Source organism: Ictidomys tridecemlineatus, chromosome 6 (genome assembly GCF_052094955.1).
Source record: "Ictidomys tridecemlineatus isolate mIctTri1 chromosome 6, mIctTri1.hap1, whole genome shotgun sequence".
Lineage (NCBI taxonomy): Eukaryota > Metazoa > Chordata > Mammalia > Rodentia > Sciuridae > Ictidomys > Ictidomys tridecemlineatus.
Genome location: NC_135482.1, coordinates 96436152 through 96451751, shown reverse-complemented (window position 1 = coordinate 96451751; position 15600 = coordinate 96436152). Strand labels below are relative to the sequence as shown.

The following is a 15600-nucleotide window of genomic DNA, read 5'->3' as shown; positions in this document are numbered from 1 at the left end:
AGAGTTGCTCATATCTATCACGAAGCTTCTTTTAGTTTGCTCTGGAAAAAAAGTGCAGAAAGGACACTCACATCCACAACAACAAAGGATCCAGTTGTACCCACTTGATAATAGACCTCTTTACCATTTCCAATCCCATACCTCTTCCTGCCATACCTCCAAATGAGCCCCTCAACTTATCACCAGTCCTGCATAACTGAACACTTGCACACCCCTGGAGAAGGTCTGAAGGGATGAGATGCAGCTGGTAGTACAGAAGGGTTTAGATTGTCCCTGATAAGGGTGAGCAGGTAACTACTAGAGAGCACAATGAATAGCAGATGGTACAGCAAGTCATGCAGAGACTTGTCAGAAACACAGTACCCTGCTTCAGAATTCTTCAATAAAAAAATGAAACAGCTAGTGAAGAAAGGAATAAAAGTTGATGTTTAAGATTAAATAAAGGAATTCTCCCAAAATGAAGGAGGGGGGAAACATAAGATGATAAATAAATGCAGGGAGGATGTTTCAGAACACAATCAATCACCTATTTTTGTGAGAGTAGGGATGATGACCACTCAGATTATTGCAAAGGATGTTCCTCACTGTGAATACCAATCTCAGACAACCAGATAGAATCTGACTGTAACACAGAATGTGAATGCGATGAAATTGAGACTTTCAAGGGGCTATGAGCCTGCCCTAATAAAGTGCATAATTATGCCTAACCCATTTTTACTGGAAGTGATAAAGAACACTGTGGAAAATGGCAATGTTTTGAACAAGTGTGAGACTGTGGAATAGCACTGCTGATCTTGGAAATGTGTATTGTGTTTGACTGCTATGGGAATTTCACAGAGTATCATCTCAAAACTTTGCTTTAAATCTACCCAAAGATATGAGTGAAAACAGAACATTTTAGGCCCATGTGTGTTAGTACAACATCAAGACTTCCCTCATAATTGCCAGTCCTATGATATCTGGGCAATTTTATGGGTTCTAGCAGGCTAAGGGTTAATGTTTCATTACCACGTTTTCATGTGTGGCTCCTGACTGATCAGAGATCTGAGGAGAAATACCAGTAACTCATCAAACCTTCACAATATTCAATACACATAGGGACTCAAACATCTTCATTGACTGAGTTTGGGTTTGAAAAACACACGCACCAACCAAAACACATTGCAAATGAGGTCATTGTTGACACAAAAAAACATGTGTGCAGTACAACTTCCCACAAACACATTTACAGTAGAAGGACAGATTCATAGTCTCATTAAAGAGACAAATTCACATAATTATGGAACTTCTGTTCTAATATTGGTGCTGATTGTGAGGACAGTTTTGCTTCAACACTGTTGCTCAACTCACATGTCGTACCTCCTAGAAAGGACATACTGAAAACCTCCTGTCCACCCCATCCTGCTGGGCTAAGGTCCCAAAGAGAAAGCAAGGATGCAAGACATCCTTGTGTGTCAGCTGTGAGGTCACCCAGCATGGAGCTCAAAGGCACCACTGTTCTGCTCCTCTTTATAAAGGGAATTGTCGGGCTTCTCCCAGCACAGATTTTGGAGCAACTGCAGAACCAACTCCAAGATGCTGGTGGTCCTACTCACAGTGGCCTTGCTGGCCCTGAGCCCAGCTCAGAGCTCAAATGAAGGTAAAAGCAAATGGGGATTGTAGGAACTTCTGTGGTTTAGAAAGCCACACTACAGTGAGGGAAGGGGAGGGAGGGAAGATTATGAGGACAGTACAACAGAGATTTTATGAAAACTGTAATACTGCATATAGCTTTGTTTCATGCCAGGGCTTTAGACTTTAGGTAAAGTTGGAACATCCCTCTAAATTTTCAACTAGAAGCATGGAGATGTAAGTTTTGCATTTGAAGAAAAATTGTTCCATGTTGTCAGAGATGCAAGGAAGGTGGGAGACTGGCACAGGGAAGCCTGCTGTGGAGACATTATTGTGTTCCAAGCAGACAGGCTACAGGCTTCCAGGTTCTAGCAGATGCAGGACACAGGAAGGAGAAATCTCAACATCAGAGCTATGTCAGAGACAGAGATCCAGAGACTACACTGGACTCTGCCTATAGAGAGGGAGCTAAATATCAGGGTCCAATGTTTCATTTATCTCTGACTTACAATCAGGATTTCAATGAGCTGTGTGTACCATGTGGGCCTAAAAGTGCATGGAAGATTTCCATACTCGAAAAATGAAGTGAAGATGCACTAAGGGTTTAAAAGAGGTGGACAAAAACAAAATACCCACTTGTGATATTGAAATACCCAGAACTCTTATCATATATTAACCTCCCTTTTTCTCAGCATCAGACAGCATGGCTGAGTTCACTTAGAGGGGGTCCAGGTTGTGGTTGGAAGTCACCTATCCCCCGAGAACATGGGTGACCCCTGAGATTGGTGACTAACTTTTCACTTCATCTGTTCTTATTTCCTAGAGGTCAGCTATGAAGGCCCTTCCACTCTATCAACAGGTAAGGCCAGTTCATCCTCAGTTGACCTTCTCCTCCTTTTCCTCAGGAAAGTTCATTTCGACAACCTCTCCTTACCATCATTTTTATTTTCAGCAACTAATGGAGGTCATTTCCTTTCCAAAGATTTATTCTGGGGAAAATGACCAGAACTGCTAGCGTGATAACAAAAGGCAGAGTTAGGCTGTTGCCCAGAGAGAAAGAATTTCAGAGAGGTGACAGAAAATGCAAATGAGCTAATCTGCATCTTCAGTGGTCATTCAGTGCTTCCTAAATCTTCTGGATGATGGAGCTCTGGAACGAAATGCACAGAATTCTGTGTCTGTGTACCTTGTGATACTGTGGATCAGTACTTCTAGAGGATCAATACATGCTACACGGTCTAAGCCAATTCCCTGTGGCCCATCACCTTGGGTTTCCTTCACTCTATTATATGTTATCAAGGTTAGTGTAGGTCACTAAATGAATACATGTCTCCATTCAACATGCGGCTTACATGTCTGACATGAATTCATAGCCAACAAGTTATCACTGCAAGCAGAAGTAAAGCTGGTAACATTTGGATATACAATTTCTTTGCTTTGTTTGGCAACTGGAAGGTATCAAAGATTTCCCTTAATAGAAATTCAGAGGAGAAAAACTTTCAAATCTGGGTAAGAAACAGTCCACGTGATGAGTATATCAGTTAAGAGATCTCCCTGTGAGGAGGAAATGGAAATGGAGGTTAGAGTTGAGAGGCAAGTTGTAGAATAAAGAGTCTGTGTACCAAGGCCAGAGAAGTGCCTGCTGAGGTTCTTCCACCAGCCATCACATCTGCTCTTGTGCTGTACTCACACAGAGGTTGAGGACCCAAGCCAGAGCTCCGAACAAGTCCCTCACAGACCACCTCCTGGAGGACGCCCACCCAGACCCCCTGCTGATGGTGGAGATGACAATGAAGATGAAGATGAAGGTGATGACTCAGAGCAGGGACCACCAGAAGGAGGCAATCAGCAGCAGCCAGGTCGTCCCCCTCGTCCTGGACAGCAGCAGGCACCCCCCCAGCAAGGAGGCAAGCAACATCAAGGTCACCCTCCTCGTCCTGCACAGCCACAGGGACCCCCCCAGCATGGAGGCCAGCAGCAGCAGCAAGGTCGCCCTCCTCATCCCGGACAGCAGCAGGGACCCCCCCAGCAAGGAGGCAAGCAACAACAAGGTCGCCCTCCTTTTCCCGGACAGCCACAGGGACCCCCCCAGCATGGAGGCCAGCAGCAGCAGCAAGGTCGCCCTCCTTTTCCCGGACAGCCACAGGGACCCCCTCAGCAAGGAGGCCAGCAGCAGCAGCAGCAAGGTCGCCCTCCTCATCCCGGACAGCCACAGGGACCCCCAGAGCAAGGAGGCCAGCAACATCAAGGTCACCCTCCTCCTCCTGGACAGCCACAGAAACCCCCCCAGCAAGGAGGCCAGCAGCAGCAGCAAGGTCGCCCTCCTCTTCCCGGACAGCCACAGGGTCCCCCCCAGCAAGGAGGCCAGCAGCAGCAGCAGCAAGTTCGCCCTCCTCGTCCTGGACAGTAGCAGTAACCCCCCCAATAAGAAGGTAATTGGGAGCTTCTGCCTCATATCATCCTGCAAATCTCTGGGCATCACCTTCACTTTCCCAAATGGATAGAGTATAAATTCTCCACAGCTCAGTTTACCCAGTGTACCCTAGAATTCTGGGGCAGCTGTGATTTAAGCTCACTCTCTAACAAAGGCCCGAATTGTTGTGCTTCTCAAAATTGAAGGTGCTAACAAATCATCTGGAAACATGTTGAAAGTACAGGGTCATGGAACCCATTTCTAAATGTGTATAATCAGGCATTCTTGGGCAGTGTAGGATGACCATTTAAGTTCTTGAAGGTAACTCTGATTATCTGTCATCCTGTACCAAATGTCCTTTCTGTTAGTGTTTACTGAGCATGGTTGCTTTTGGGGGGCAAAAGCCCTTTGTTCTGTGTCTCCTTGCTCAGACTCAGATGATTGCCCATTTTCTGTTTCCTTGTGACCATGAAAAGTCAGTTCCATTAACCACTGGGCCTCTCAGTCCAGAATCCCTGCCATGTGAATTCACCTCTGTGCTCCTAATTGGACACTTGATTTTTATATGCTTTTTGGCAAATTAATCTACACCTGACTGGAAAGTCCAACTGAATAAAAAGGTGTTCAACTAAATCAGCAATGCACTTATCCTACCTCCTCATAACCTCCACCATAAATCTGGATCATTAAACTTTTTATATATCCTCTTGGAAATATTCATACACATATAAGCACATCTCTCTCTTTTACTCTACAATTTAGTGTCATTAAATTCTACTAGAATTCTGAGTCAGCTGTGATTTAAGCTCACTCTACAATTTAGTATCATAAATTCTACTCAGATCTCATTGTTTCTCCTTTCAAGTACCATATTTTATAACAATTTCAGAGCAGTTCATGAGATACACAAATCATTTTACCATCATCCTTCCCTCATTTTTTTCTTCCTTTTGTTCTTTTTTCTTCTTTCTAAACAAATTTCTTCCTTAGTTTTTGAATTTATCCATTTCTTCTTCTCAAAATACCTCCTCATTTACCATCTTTTTGCCTTCTTCTTTGTTTATTATTTTAAATTTTTTAATAATTCATGGAATTACTGATTCAAACCTTCTCTAGTCAAGCCATGTATAATACCCTTACTATTGTTGGACTTTGCAGTTATCCTTTTTGTACATCTGATCATGACTATTTTCAATACCATTCACAAAATTAGTATCCTAGAAGTATTCTTCTTCTATTTTTATTGATCCATTATGATTATCCATTATATGGGGTATGTTAACTATTTTATGGATACATTATAATGACACATGATATTGGGATGTGTTAAAACCACACATTCACACAGTGAAAAATGTAACTTGTTTAGTTTCAATCCTCATACCTCTCCTTCCAGTAGTTATCTTTATTTCCTCATATTGAGCGTGCTCAGTGCAAGATGTCTAACCAGGGTGGAAGGAGAAGCAGGAGAAGAGGACAGGGGCTCTCCCCTACAGGGCTTCAGTGATGCCAGCCAGATTTTAGAAACCTCCTGCATGTCACATCTTCCCTACAAACTCCCCCAACCTTTTTTTGTTTGTTTGTTTCAGAGAGTGAATAAGAATCCATGTCCTTTGGAAAATTCTGCCATTGGAACAAAAGGGTCATAGCCATGTCCTCTATAGACTAATAAAGTAATCAGCATGCATTTTCTGATTGCTGTCTCTCTTTCTGGGGTGGGAGAGTGTGGAATCTGAAGGTCATGGACACAGTGTAAAAATATCCTGCACTTCCCTCATGGATGCTTCCAGAAAGATTCCCTCCTTTTTCATCCACAAGTCAGGTGTAGTCACTGCCATGTTTCCAGCATCCCTTACATCACAAGTGCAAGCTTTAAAACTATTTGAGAATATATGTACTAAATGCTTGTAAATTTTCAGCAAAGAAAAAATATAGAATATCAGTGAGGCATTTGCAGAGGCTGAGAGGTTCTACACATGAAAATCTTTGACCCTGATTTCCAAGAATGGGAATGGAGGTTCAGGCACATTTCCCCTAAAACCCATCATTTCTCTCCTGAGTTCATCATTGCCTAATTCTGTCCCTCTCTAGATTACCACCTTTCTTTGGAACCTGTGGGAATTTGGACAATAGACAGTAAGGTGCATTTTCTGAGACCTGAATCTTTGAGACTTTCAGACATGACTTCTGGATCGTCATGAGGCTTATAGAGTAGAGCCTTGGCTGATTATCGTGCACTATGTTGTATTAGGCATTTGAGAATTTCATACAGTTTCTTGGACATACATCAATCATATGGATTTATATAGCTTAACAAAGTTAAAACATCATATATTTAAAGAAATTATAACCCATTGAGTCATTCTAGGTATTTTATATGATTATTTAATAGTTGTTTTATATAATTTTTATTCATTATTTATTTATCTATTTGGTATTTATTATAGGTCTTGCTTTGTTTGTGAGGCTGACCTTAAACTCACCCTCTTCCTACATAATATTTCCAAGTAACTGAGAATGAAAATGTTGGATTCCATGAGAATTCATTCCTAATTAATTTTATTCCCCCTATTTTTGTTAAAGTGAAAATAACTTGAGGTATTTTGAAGCTCCCTGAAATTTTCCAAAATCCTATAAAGTACAAAATGGCTTGAATGAGAATATAATTTTTGGAAGAATTCAAACCTGTTCAAAGGTTTAACAACATTTGAATAAATACAATCATGGCTCAATATCAAACAAACCCAAAGTGTCAAAATATTATGCAGACACATTGGGTGAGGTAGTTGTAAGATGAAAACTGAGGTGTTGTAATATTGAGCAGACTCACATTTCTTAAGAAGTCAAGGTCTGCATAAAACACAACATGAAACATATGGAAAGTATCTTGATGAAACAAAATCTTTGCTTCCTGGACCATTTACATGAAAGGAACTGAAAATCCTCTACATTTTAACATCAGTACTCAGAAAAAATTATTCTTTCAACAGGGATCAAAACTACTTCTCTTTTTCTTCCAAAATCCATATGATATTGGATATTGTAAACCAGTTTAAATCATAATTTGTGAATAAATGCAATCAAATCTTAGCCAGATTAATTGCACCTATAATTTGTTTTTCAAATTCCCATTCCAGAAATAACTATGATGTTCTAATATCTATTTAGGTTTTTTCCCTGTTGTGAAACAATTAATTCTAATTAACCACAAGAATTGCTCTGTTTTTCATCACAAAAACAAATCTTTCAGAGCTTATCTCTTTGCTTGTTGGAAACATGTTTTACATTTCTCCTAGATAGAACTGCTTTCCTTATTTATTTTGAATTCTTCATTTAGTTTCTTTGATTTTATTAAGTTGCAGTTAGTGCTTTTATAACTATTTTTGTGCCACAGAATGGAATTCTTAGCACATTGAGTAGTGTTTCTTTTTTGTAGCAAGACAAGAGTAGATACATTTCTGTTTACAATTAGCAATTAAAATTATCTTAGGCAATCCAACTTAGATATTTACTAAATATGCATTCCATTACTGAACTTATCAATACTTAGGAGTTCAAGTTCTGAGAATTGGAAAATATCTTAACATATATTTTATAGTTTTAATCAGTGCCGAAACCCATTACTACACTTTTAACTTTCTTGCATATATTCATCTGTTATTAACAATTATATTTAGAATACTCATGAAAATTTTATCATGATTGACAAAGCTAGCCATCATCTCATGTTAATTCTGGCTGGAGTATTTGCCTGTCATCAGAGTGAAACTATCAAAGTTAAAAACCTGGATTTTTCTGTTTTAATTATCATCCTTGAGTAGAAAGTGATGGTTTGTGCACTTTCACTGATGGTAAACTTCCAGTCCTAAATAACAAGCATGTTAGTATTTGCTGACAGGAGGGGATGTCTTTCACATGGAGATTTCACAAATTCCTTTAAGGAAAAGAAGGAAGTTTAAAGAATTGGTTTGTAGTTTGCACTGGTGTCAACTTCTGTGATGACTGAAGTCTTAGGTTATTTTCAAGAAAGAATTGCTATTCTGTTTTTGAGCACATATCAGGCAGGCAAAGAGGATGCTTCTTCCTTTGCCATTTCACAAGTACCCTAAAACAGCAGTCATGTAAAATGTGTATTTTGGAGTGAATGCTTATGTCATTCTTTTCATCTCTGTGACAGAAATACCTGACAACCAAAACTTGGAAAGTTGATTTTGGACCAGTCTTTAAGAGTTTCAGTGTATGCTTAGCCAATTCCATTTCTCTTTGCCAAGGCAAGGGAGAATATCAAGACAGAAGGAAATGGTAGAGGTAAACTAGAAAAGACACACACACACACACACACACACACACACACAGAGAGAGAGAGAGAGAGAGAGAGAGAGAGAGAGAGAGAGAGAGAGAGAGAGAAACACAAGGAGATAGGAACAAATTATAGAATACCCAATGCCTGATCTCAGCGGCCCACCTCCTCTACCCATGACCCACCTGCCTGCATTTACCACTTGGTAATCCATTCAAATTATTATTCATTAGATTAATCTACTGGAAAAGATATAGCTTTTAGGATTGAATCATTTCAGTTTTCACTTGAACACAGGGGCTCTTGGATGACACCTTATATCCAAACCATAACATTCCAAACCTGGTCCCAGAAAGCTCATCTTCCTCTCACAATGCAAAATGTGATTAGTCCATTTCCAGGGTCCCCATAGCCTTAACAATTTTAGCACTTCCCCAAAACTTAAGTCCAAATTCTGCTCTGAGACTAAAGGGAAACTCTTGACTTTGAGTCGTAACCACCAAATTGAAAGCCAGTTATATGCAGCCAATATCTAAAGACACAGAGGAAACTTTTCCATTACAAAAGGGAAGAATAGGGCAACACTGAAGGGTTGGGACAAAAACAAGATTATACCCCAGCAGGTAAACATTAGGTCCAGGAATCCCACATTCAGCTTTTGGGCCCTATGGTATAAAGTGTGATCTCAAAGGGGCCTGGGCAACCCCACACCCATGACCTTGCCAGTCAGTCCATATGGACCCTCTCTTAAGCTGGCTCTGTTCATAGACAATGTCTTTCCTCAGCAGACATATCATGGCACTGGTATACCTTAATTCTGGCATTTCCCATTCCACCCATAATTTCATCTTTATAGCTTCATACATCACCCTCTCAGGGGTTGCATGCAGGACTTCTAATCCTGTCACTCTTTGCTTGATCTCTCAGGCCTTCCTTGGAAATCTTGGTGGATGTTTTAATTTCCCATTAACTCCAGCAAACTGTCTTCCTGAAAAATAAGCTCCACATGGAGGATACCAGTCTGGTGCCTGCTGGAGCCAAACTGAACCCCCTTTGACCAGGCCTGTAGTAGCTTCTTAGTGCCTGGATGATGGAGCATGGTGAAACAAATCCTGGGGAAACAACTTCCTAGGCACCCCTGTGAGAACAGGGTCTTCCCATGTTCTCTGGGGTTTTACTTTTACACCCCAGAGCCTGCAATGAATGTGGTCATGCTGAGACACCTTCAAGCCATCTTTCTTATCTTCTCATACAAACACTCAATTTCTCTTTAGTGGTGGTAATCTCCTCAGCAAACACACATTACCAGTATTTGTTCTTTTGCTAAACTGCAAATGTTTTAAATCTTTCTTCTTGTTTTTTCTCCCTATTCTCAGTGTAAACATGGCTGAAAGATTCCATTAACACCTATGACAGTACATGAATGTTATGCTGTCTTGATATTTTCTCTGCCAGATTCATTAGTCCATATAATTTAAATTTACCTTGCAGATTGTCTCATGTCAACTTTTTTTTTTTTTTAACCAGTGTGTAAACTGTTCCTCTGTTCCAATTTCCAACAGGGTGCCCATTCCTCTTTAAAACTCATTAACACATTTTTTACTCTTCTCTTTCCTATCTGCATTTTGATTATTGAAACTCATCAGAATCACTCATTGAAATCTGCTTACAACATTTTAAGACTTCTTCAGCCTGCATCTCCAAATTTTTCTAAACTCTCACCCCAACTAGTTTAAAAAATTCTGTACATCATGTTCTGGTTAGTCACAGCAATGATCCCACTTCTTGCCTCCACTGCTGTGTTAGGAGTTGGAAAAAAAATTTTTTTTGACTCTTGGTTTCAGAGTTTCAGTTCATGGTTGGCTTATGCCTCTTCTCTGGGCATAAGGTCAACAGAACATCATGGCAGTAGAGCAAACTGGACAAAAATTATTCAGCACATGACAGCTGCTAGACAGTGTGAGCAGCGTGGGACAAAATATATAATCCCAAAACCATATCCCAGTGACACACTTTCTCTATCCATACCTCCCTCGCCTACAGCTACTGCCCAGTAATACCTTCAAATTATAAATCCATTAAATGGTTCTGGTATATGCTTAGGTTATGGCTCTCATAATCATTTTATTTTCTGCATTACCATGGAAACTTTAGGGGGATTCCTCATAGCCAAACCATAACATTCAGTATCTTCTCATTGGTGTTTGATGTACATGAAGTAACAGATTCTGCATTTCCATTCACAAATTTGTTATTGAACACAGAGTAGTGTTATCTTCACATTCATTAGAGATGTAAAACCCAAGGAAGACAAAATGTTTCACTCATATAATCCTGAAAGCTGAAATGTTAAATCAAATAGATATTTTTATTAAATCACAAAGTGATGCTTGTCCTGTTTAATTTACTTAAGTCACATAAGCTTGAATAGTATTTCTGGTCATTTTTATAGTTTTGAGAGACATTCTTCAATTTACATAAGCATTTATTTTTTTTAAGTTTTGAACAGAGTTATCAATTCCTTGGTTAGTACCACACAGTTGAAAAAATTACACCTATAAACAGTTCTTTGTACATATATAGATTCAAGTTGATCTTATACTTTTCATTTAGTATTAGAAAATAAAAAGAAACACATCCAATTTTTAAGACATTTGAGATCCATTATTGTTTACAATATATTGAAGAGAAAAATAACATATATGTATATCTTTTTCCTTTTCATAATGGTGATGGAAACTAGCAGTGCTTTGGTACTGACCTACAATCACGATCCTTTTTATTTTTTACTTTGATAGAGTTCTGTGTTGCTTAGGGCCTTACTCATTTGGTTAGGCTAGCCTTGAACTTGCAATACACCTGCTTCGGCCTCCCAAGTCACTTTAGTTACAAGCATCTGCCACAATGGCTGGCTATGATTTTTTTCCTATGTAAAAATTTGTTCTAATTAGTTTCACATGATAGTAGAATACATTTTGATATGTTGTACATAAATGTAGTGTAACTCCTCTTTCTTCTAGATGTACATTTTATACATTCACAATGATCAAGTAATCAGATTTGTACATAGGGTTATAACACCTGATTCATGCTACAATCCTTCCTACCCCCATGCCACTTCCCCCCTCTTCACTGTCCTCTACCTAATCCAAAGTACCTCTATTTTTCTCTAGCACATCCCAATTATTGTGAATTAGCATCTACTCATCAGAGAAAAAACATTCAGTCTTTGGTTTGGAGGACTGGCTTATTTCACTTAGCATTATATTCTCCAGCTCCATCTATTTACCTACAAATGCCATAATTTCATTCTTCTTTAAGGTTAAGCAATATTCTGTTGTGTATATATGCGACATTTTCTTTATCCATTCTTTGAAGGGCATCAAGTTCTGTTTCATAATTTGGCTATTGTGTATTGAGCTAAACGCAGCTTAGAGATTCCTCAAAAACATGGAATGATATTTTTAAGGTTGAAAACTCCTCTCAATGTCCGTGGTACTCTCAATTTTTTAAGTTAGTTCATAAATTCTCTAGAAATTCCAGTTTCTACAAGTTAAGAGAATCAGAGCCCCTGGATTGAAAAGTGGCCATTATTGTTGTCTGTTTGAACTTCTTCCACCTGAAAACTCTTTACTTACCTAGTCTATTTTCTCTAAGAAGCCTAAAGTGGAAATTAGGGAATGTGTAACCAATCAGAATTAAAAATGCTCAAATATATATGGGCTACTTGACAAAAGTGTGGAATTCATACTTGAAAATCATCTTTTAGGACCTTTTCTATGGTTGGATATGGTTTGAGTGTCTGCAAAGGCTTCATTGTTTGAAATGTAATCCTTATAAGATAGGAAGAAGATGGATGCTTTATCTAAGACCTACTAGTGTTGACTTTTGAATGTTCAATGAGAATCAGAGAGGTCAGGGCTTTCTTGGTTCTTAGCTTGTATGCTTAATTCTTGTGGTCATTATCTTGGTCTCCCCAAAATTACAATCCTACCATTAAAGCAGTTTAAATATAAGGTTGACATAAAGCTGTCAAATGTTTGTTTTATTCCTTAATCTCAGTCTGTGCATGTTCAGAGATTCTCATAGGAAACAAATACTTGAATATTTTTATTTACTCATTTGATCAAAATATGTCTTTTAATTGAATACTTTAACCATTTATATTCCAGGTAATTTTCATTATATAGGACTTACAAAAGCAAAACTTTTAACTTATTTGTCATTTCATTGTGTTTTTTTTTTCTCTTATAAATTTCTGTTCTACTTAAGTGACTTATCTAGTAGTATCTTTTGATTTTTCATTTATATCCTTAAATTTGTCAATTACACTCTTTTGCTTGAACATAACCACAGTTGGTATTGACTTCAAAATTTCATTTTGAAATGATATCTCCATAATATAACATGGGAAAAAAATAAATGTAATATATACTAATGTAAAACCGTGGGTTTGCACATTTTGAACTTTTGATGACCCATTTAATATCTGCCCATTTTTTGTTAACATACTGTTGTAATTATTATTCTTAACTTTTTAATTTCAATCTTATAGTAAAGACATAAATGGCTCACTCACTGTGTTTTCAATATCAAGGCATTCTCTATTTTTCTTTTTAGCTACTCTAACCAGTGAGTCTTATTGCTTCTTGTGTTCTCTTCTTAGTCATTGAGGTTTCAGTCTCAGTTTGAGGAACTCCATTTCACAGCTCTTATAGGATTAGTCTAGTGGTGATACATCAGGTCAGCTTTTAATTCTCTTAGAATGTCTTTATTTCTTCTTAATTTCTAAAGGAGAGCTATGCTAGGTACAGAATTCTTGGTTCGCAGGGTTTTTTTTTTTTCATTCATTACCATGAAATATTCATGTCTTTCTTTTCTTGTCAAAAAGGTTTTCTGGAGAAGTTGGTTGTCTGGCCAACTGGGACACACTTCAGTGCTCCCTCTCCCCTTTTTCTTACTGGTTTGAGAATTCTCTCTTTACCTGTGACCTTGGTCACAGGTATTGCTATTAATTAATTTGTATTACTATTAATTGGTGTGGATTTGAGTCAAGTCTTACTGCTTGACCTCATTGTACCTTGAATTTATATCTTCCTCTGTCTTTGGAAGTTTCCTGCCATGATCTCTTTTCACAACTTTGGTATTTCAATTCCCTCTTACACCTCAATAGCTAGAATATTTACTCTTAATTCTGTTCCAGTTGCTACTACCATTTCTTTCTTCTACTTTATTATTTTTCCTTCTCTCTCCACTAACTTTGCAATTTCAAATCCACTATACAAAATAATTAATTTCCCATTTTGTGTAACCAATTCTGGTATTGATTCTTCTTATGATATTTTTTATTCCATGTACTATATTTTTCAGTTCAAGAATTTCAGTTGGATTTTTTAATTGCTTCCATCTCTCTATTAAGTTTTTCTGCTATAATATTGAATTATTTCTTTGGGTTCTCTTGGAGCTTCTTCATTTTCCTTAAATCAGAAAAAAGTTAGTTTCTTCATCTACACATTTGCCCATACTGGATATTTTCCAGTCAGAGTTTGTCAATTTACTCTAACTATAAATAAGGCCCTAATTCCCTGAAAGCTTTGGAAGCTTTTTGTTATGAAAGATACTGTGCCTATTCAAGGATAGGTACTTATGCGAGTCTTCACAGTTTGAAAACTTTTGTGACTATCTTGCCATGACTCCAAGGAGGCTGCTTCTTTTCTCTGAGTCTCTAGTCACTTCTGCTCTTTCAGTACTCAAGAATGGCCAAAGTAGAGGTGTCCTGTGGGTTGGTTTTGGTGTGTTGTCACTATTTCAGGAGCAGAGGGTAATCCAAGTCCAAGTTAGCTCCCAATTCCTATCTGGTATGTTCCAAACAAACAGGCTGAACACCTCAAAATGGTACTTTGTCCCTTTAAGCTTCTCTCTGGAGCTGGAGAATGCAAAGAGTTCTCATCATCAGTCACTTGCCTGTGATCTGTCACTGCTTATTTCTGTTCTACTCTGTAAAGGATCATCTAGGGGTGACAGGTCGCAGGACTCTTTGAGAACTATGGCCATGCACACGTTCATGCTGTTATATTCAGAACTTAAAGCTCTCTGAGACTAGTGAAACACTGATAAGGAAAAAGACACCCCTTTATTGATTGCCAATAAGTCTGAATTCCTGAGCCACAACTACTGCAACCAGCCGTAGGTCACCTGTGATACAATGGAACTCTGTTAGACTGTGCTCATTTTTCTCTCCCTTGTACAGGTTTATTTGAGAGGCTCAACCATGTGCACTAGTCTGGCTGTGTGTGCTTCTAGACTGCCCACTATTAGATTGAACCAGACTGGTCCTGAGTTCCAAATACTGTGCCCAGCAGTTTGTCTTCCCCTCCAGAATCAAAGTCTTACTTCACACAATGATACTAAAATTGTCAGTAGTGTTAGTGCACACAGTACCTTGGCTTCCAGGTCATGATTAACTCACAACTGAGTGTCAAAGCTGCAGGTATATGCAGTATCCAGGCTTTGAGTATAAGCCCCACTCCAAGGTGGGAAATAATGCAGGCTTGGTAAGTCTCAAGACTGTCTCACACAGGACCTGCTCTAGGAAAAGCAGTTTTGATATTTGCCCAGTGGTGAGTTTCTCCATGATGAACACTCAACTTATGACAGAAGGCTGTCCTATATTTCTTGCCCTGTTTTCTAGTAGTGGACTCTTATATACCCTCTCCTTCCAAGGTGACTAAGGAGTGGTGTTAGCAGCCCCTTGGCCATCTGTTGAATGCAGGTTTATCAAGTCAGGTTTTAAGAATGGGCTTTGTAGAGGGATTGTGGGGCATCTGCCTGGAAGTAGGATTCATGAAATTATGCCTAATACTGGGTTCAAAGACTAAATCCTGGACTGAATTCCTCTTTGCCTCACAAGCAGTAGGCATCTCCCAACTTGCCTGCCTGGAATTCAATAGGAGATACATGACCATCTCTTCTCCTCCAGAGTTTCTCAATACATTTTCCTTTATTATATGAAATCTAGACACTATGATTTCTCATCTGGCATTTTTGATTCTCACGAAGGTAGTTTGGTGCACTATTACCTATTCAATTTGGCTTCCCTGATCAGATGCTGGTTAGATTATCTCAGTTAGCTGCATCCTGGCTTTGTCTCCTCTAATTTGCAAGAATGTGAGCACTTCACATTTCTTTATTCACCAGAACCACATTATAACTTGTTTGGCCAATATACTAATGAATCAAAACAAAAGGCAGCCCAAAACCCCTAAACAAAGACACT

The 15600-nt window shown here is 38.8% G+C and overlaps 1 protein-coding gene across 1 annotated transcript; it reads left to right on the top strand.

Annotated features, from left to right (window-relative positions):
* The first annotated feature begins 1549 nt into the window (after positions 1-1549).
* Positions 1550-5711, top strand: LOC144364936 (uncharacterized). Its single transcript, XM_078015238.1, has 3 exons — positions 1550-1639; positions 2435-2470; positions 3306-5711. Exons 1-3 carry the CDS (start codon positions 1634-1636, stop codon positions 4113-4115), a joined length of 852 nt encoding a protein of 283 aa, XP_077871364.1. The 5' UTR covers positions 1550-1633; the 3' UTR covers positions 4116-5711.
* Positions 5712-15600: the final 9889 nt, after the last annotated feature.

Bases quoted from the DNA above. Each gene is read 5' to 3' on its own strand.
- LOC144364936 (XM_078015238.1), top strand. The intron at 2,471-3,305 runs GTAAGGCCAGTT...GTACTCACACAG, and splicing joins CCCTTCCACTCTATCAACAG to AGGTTGAGGACCCAAGCCAG.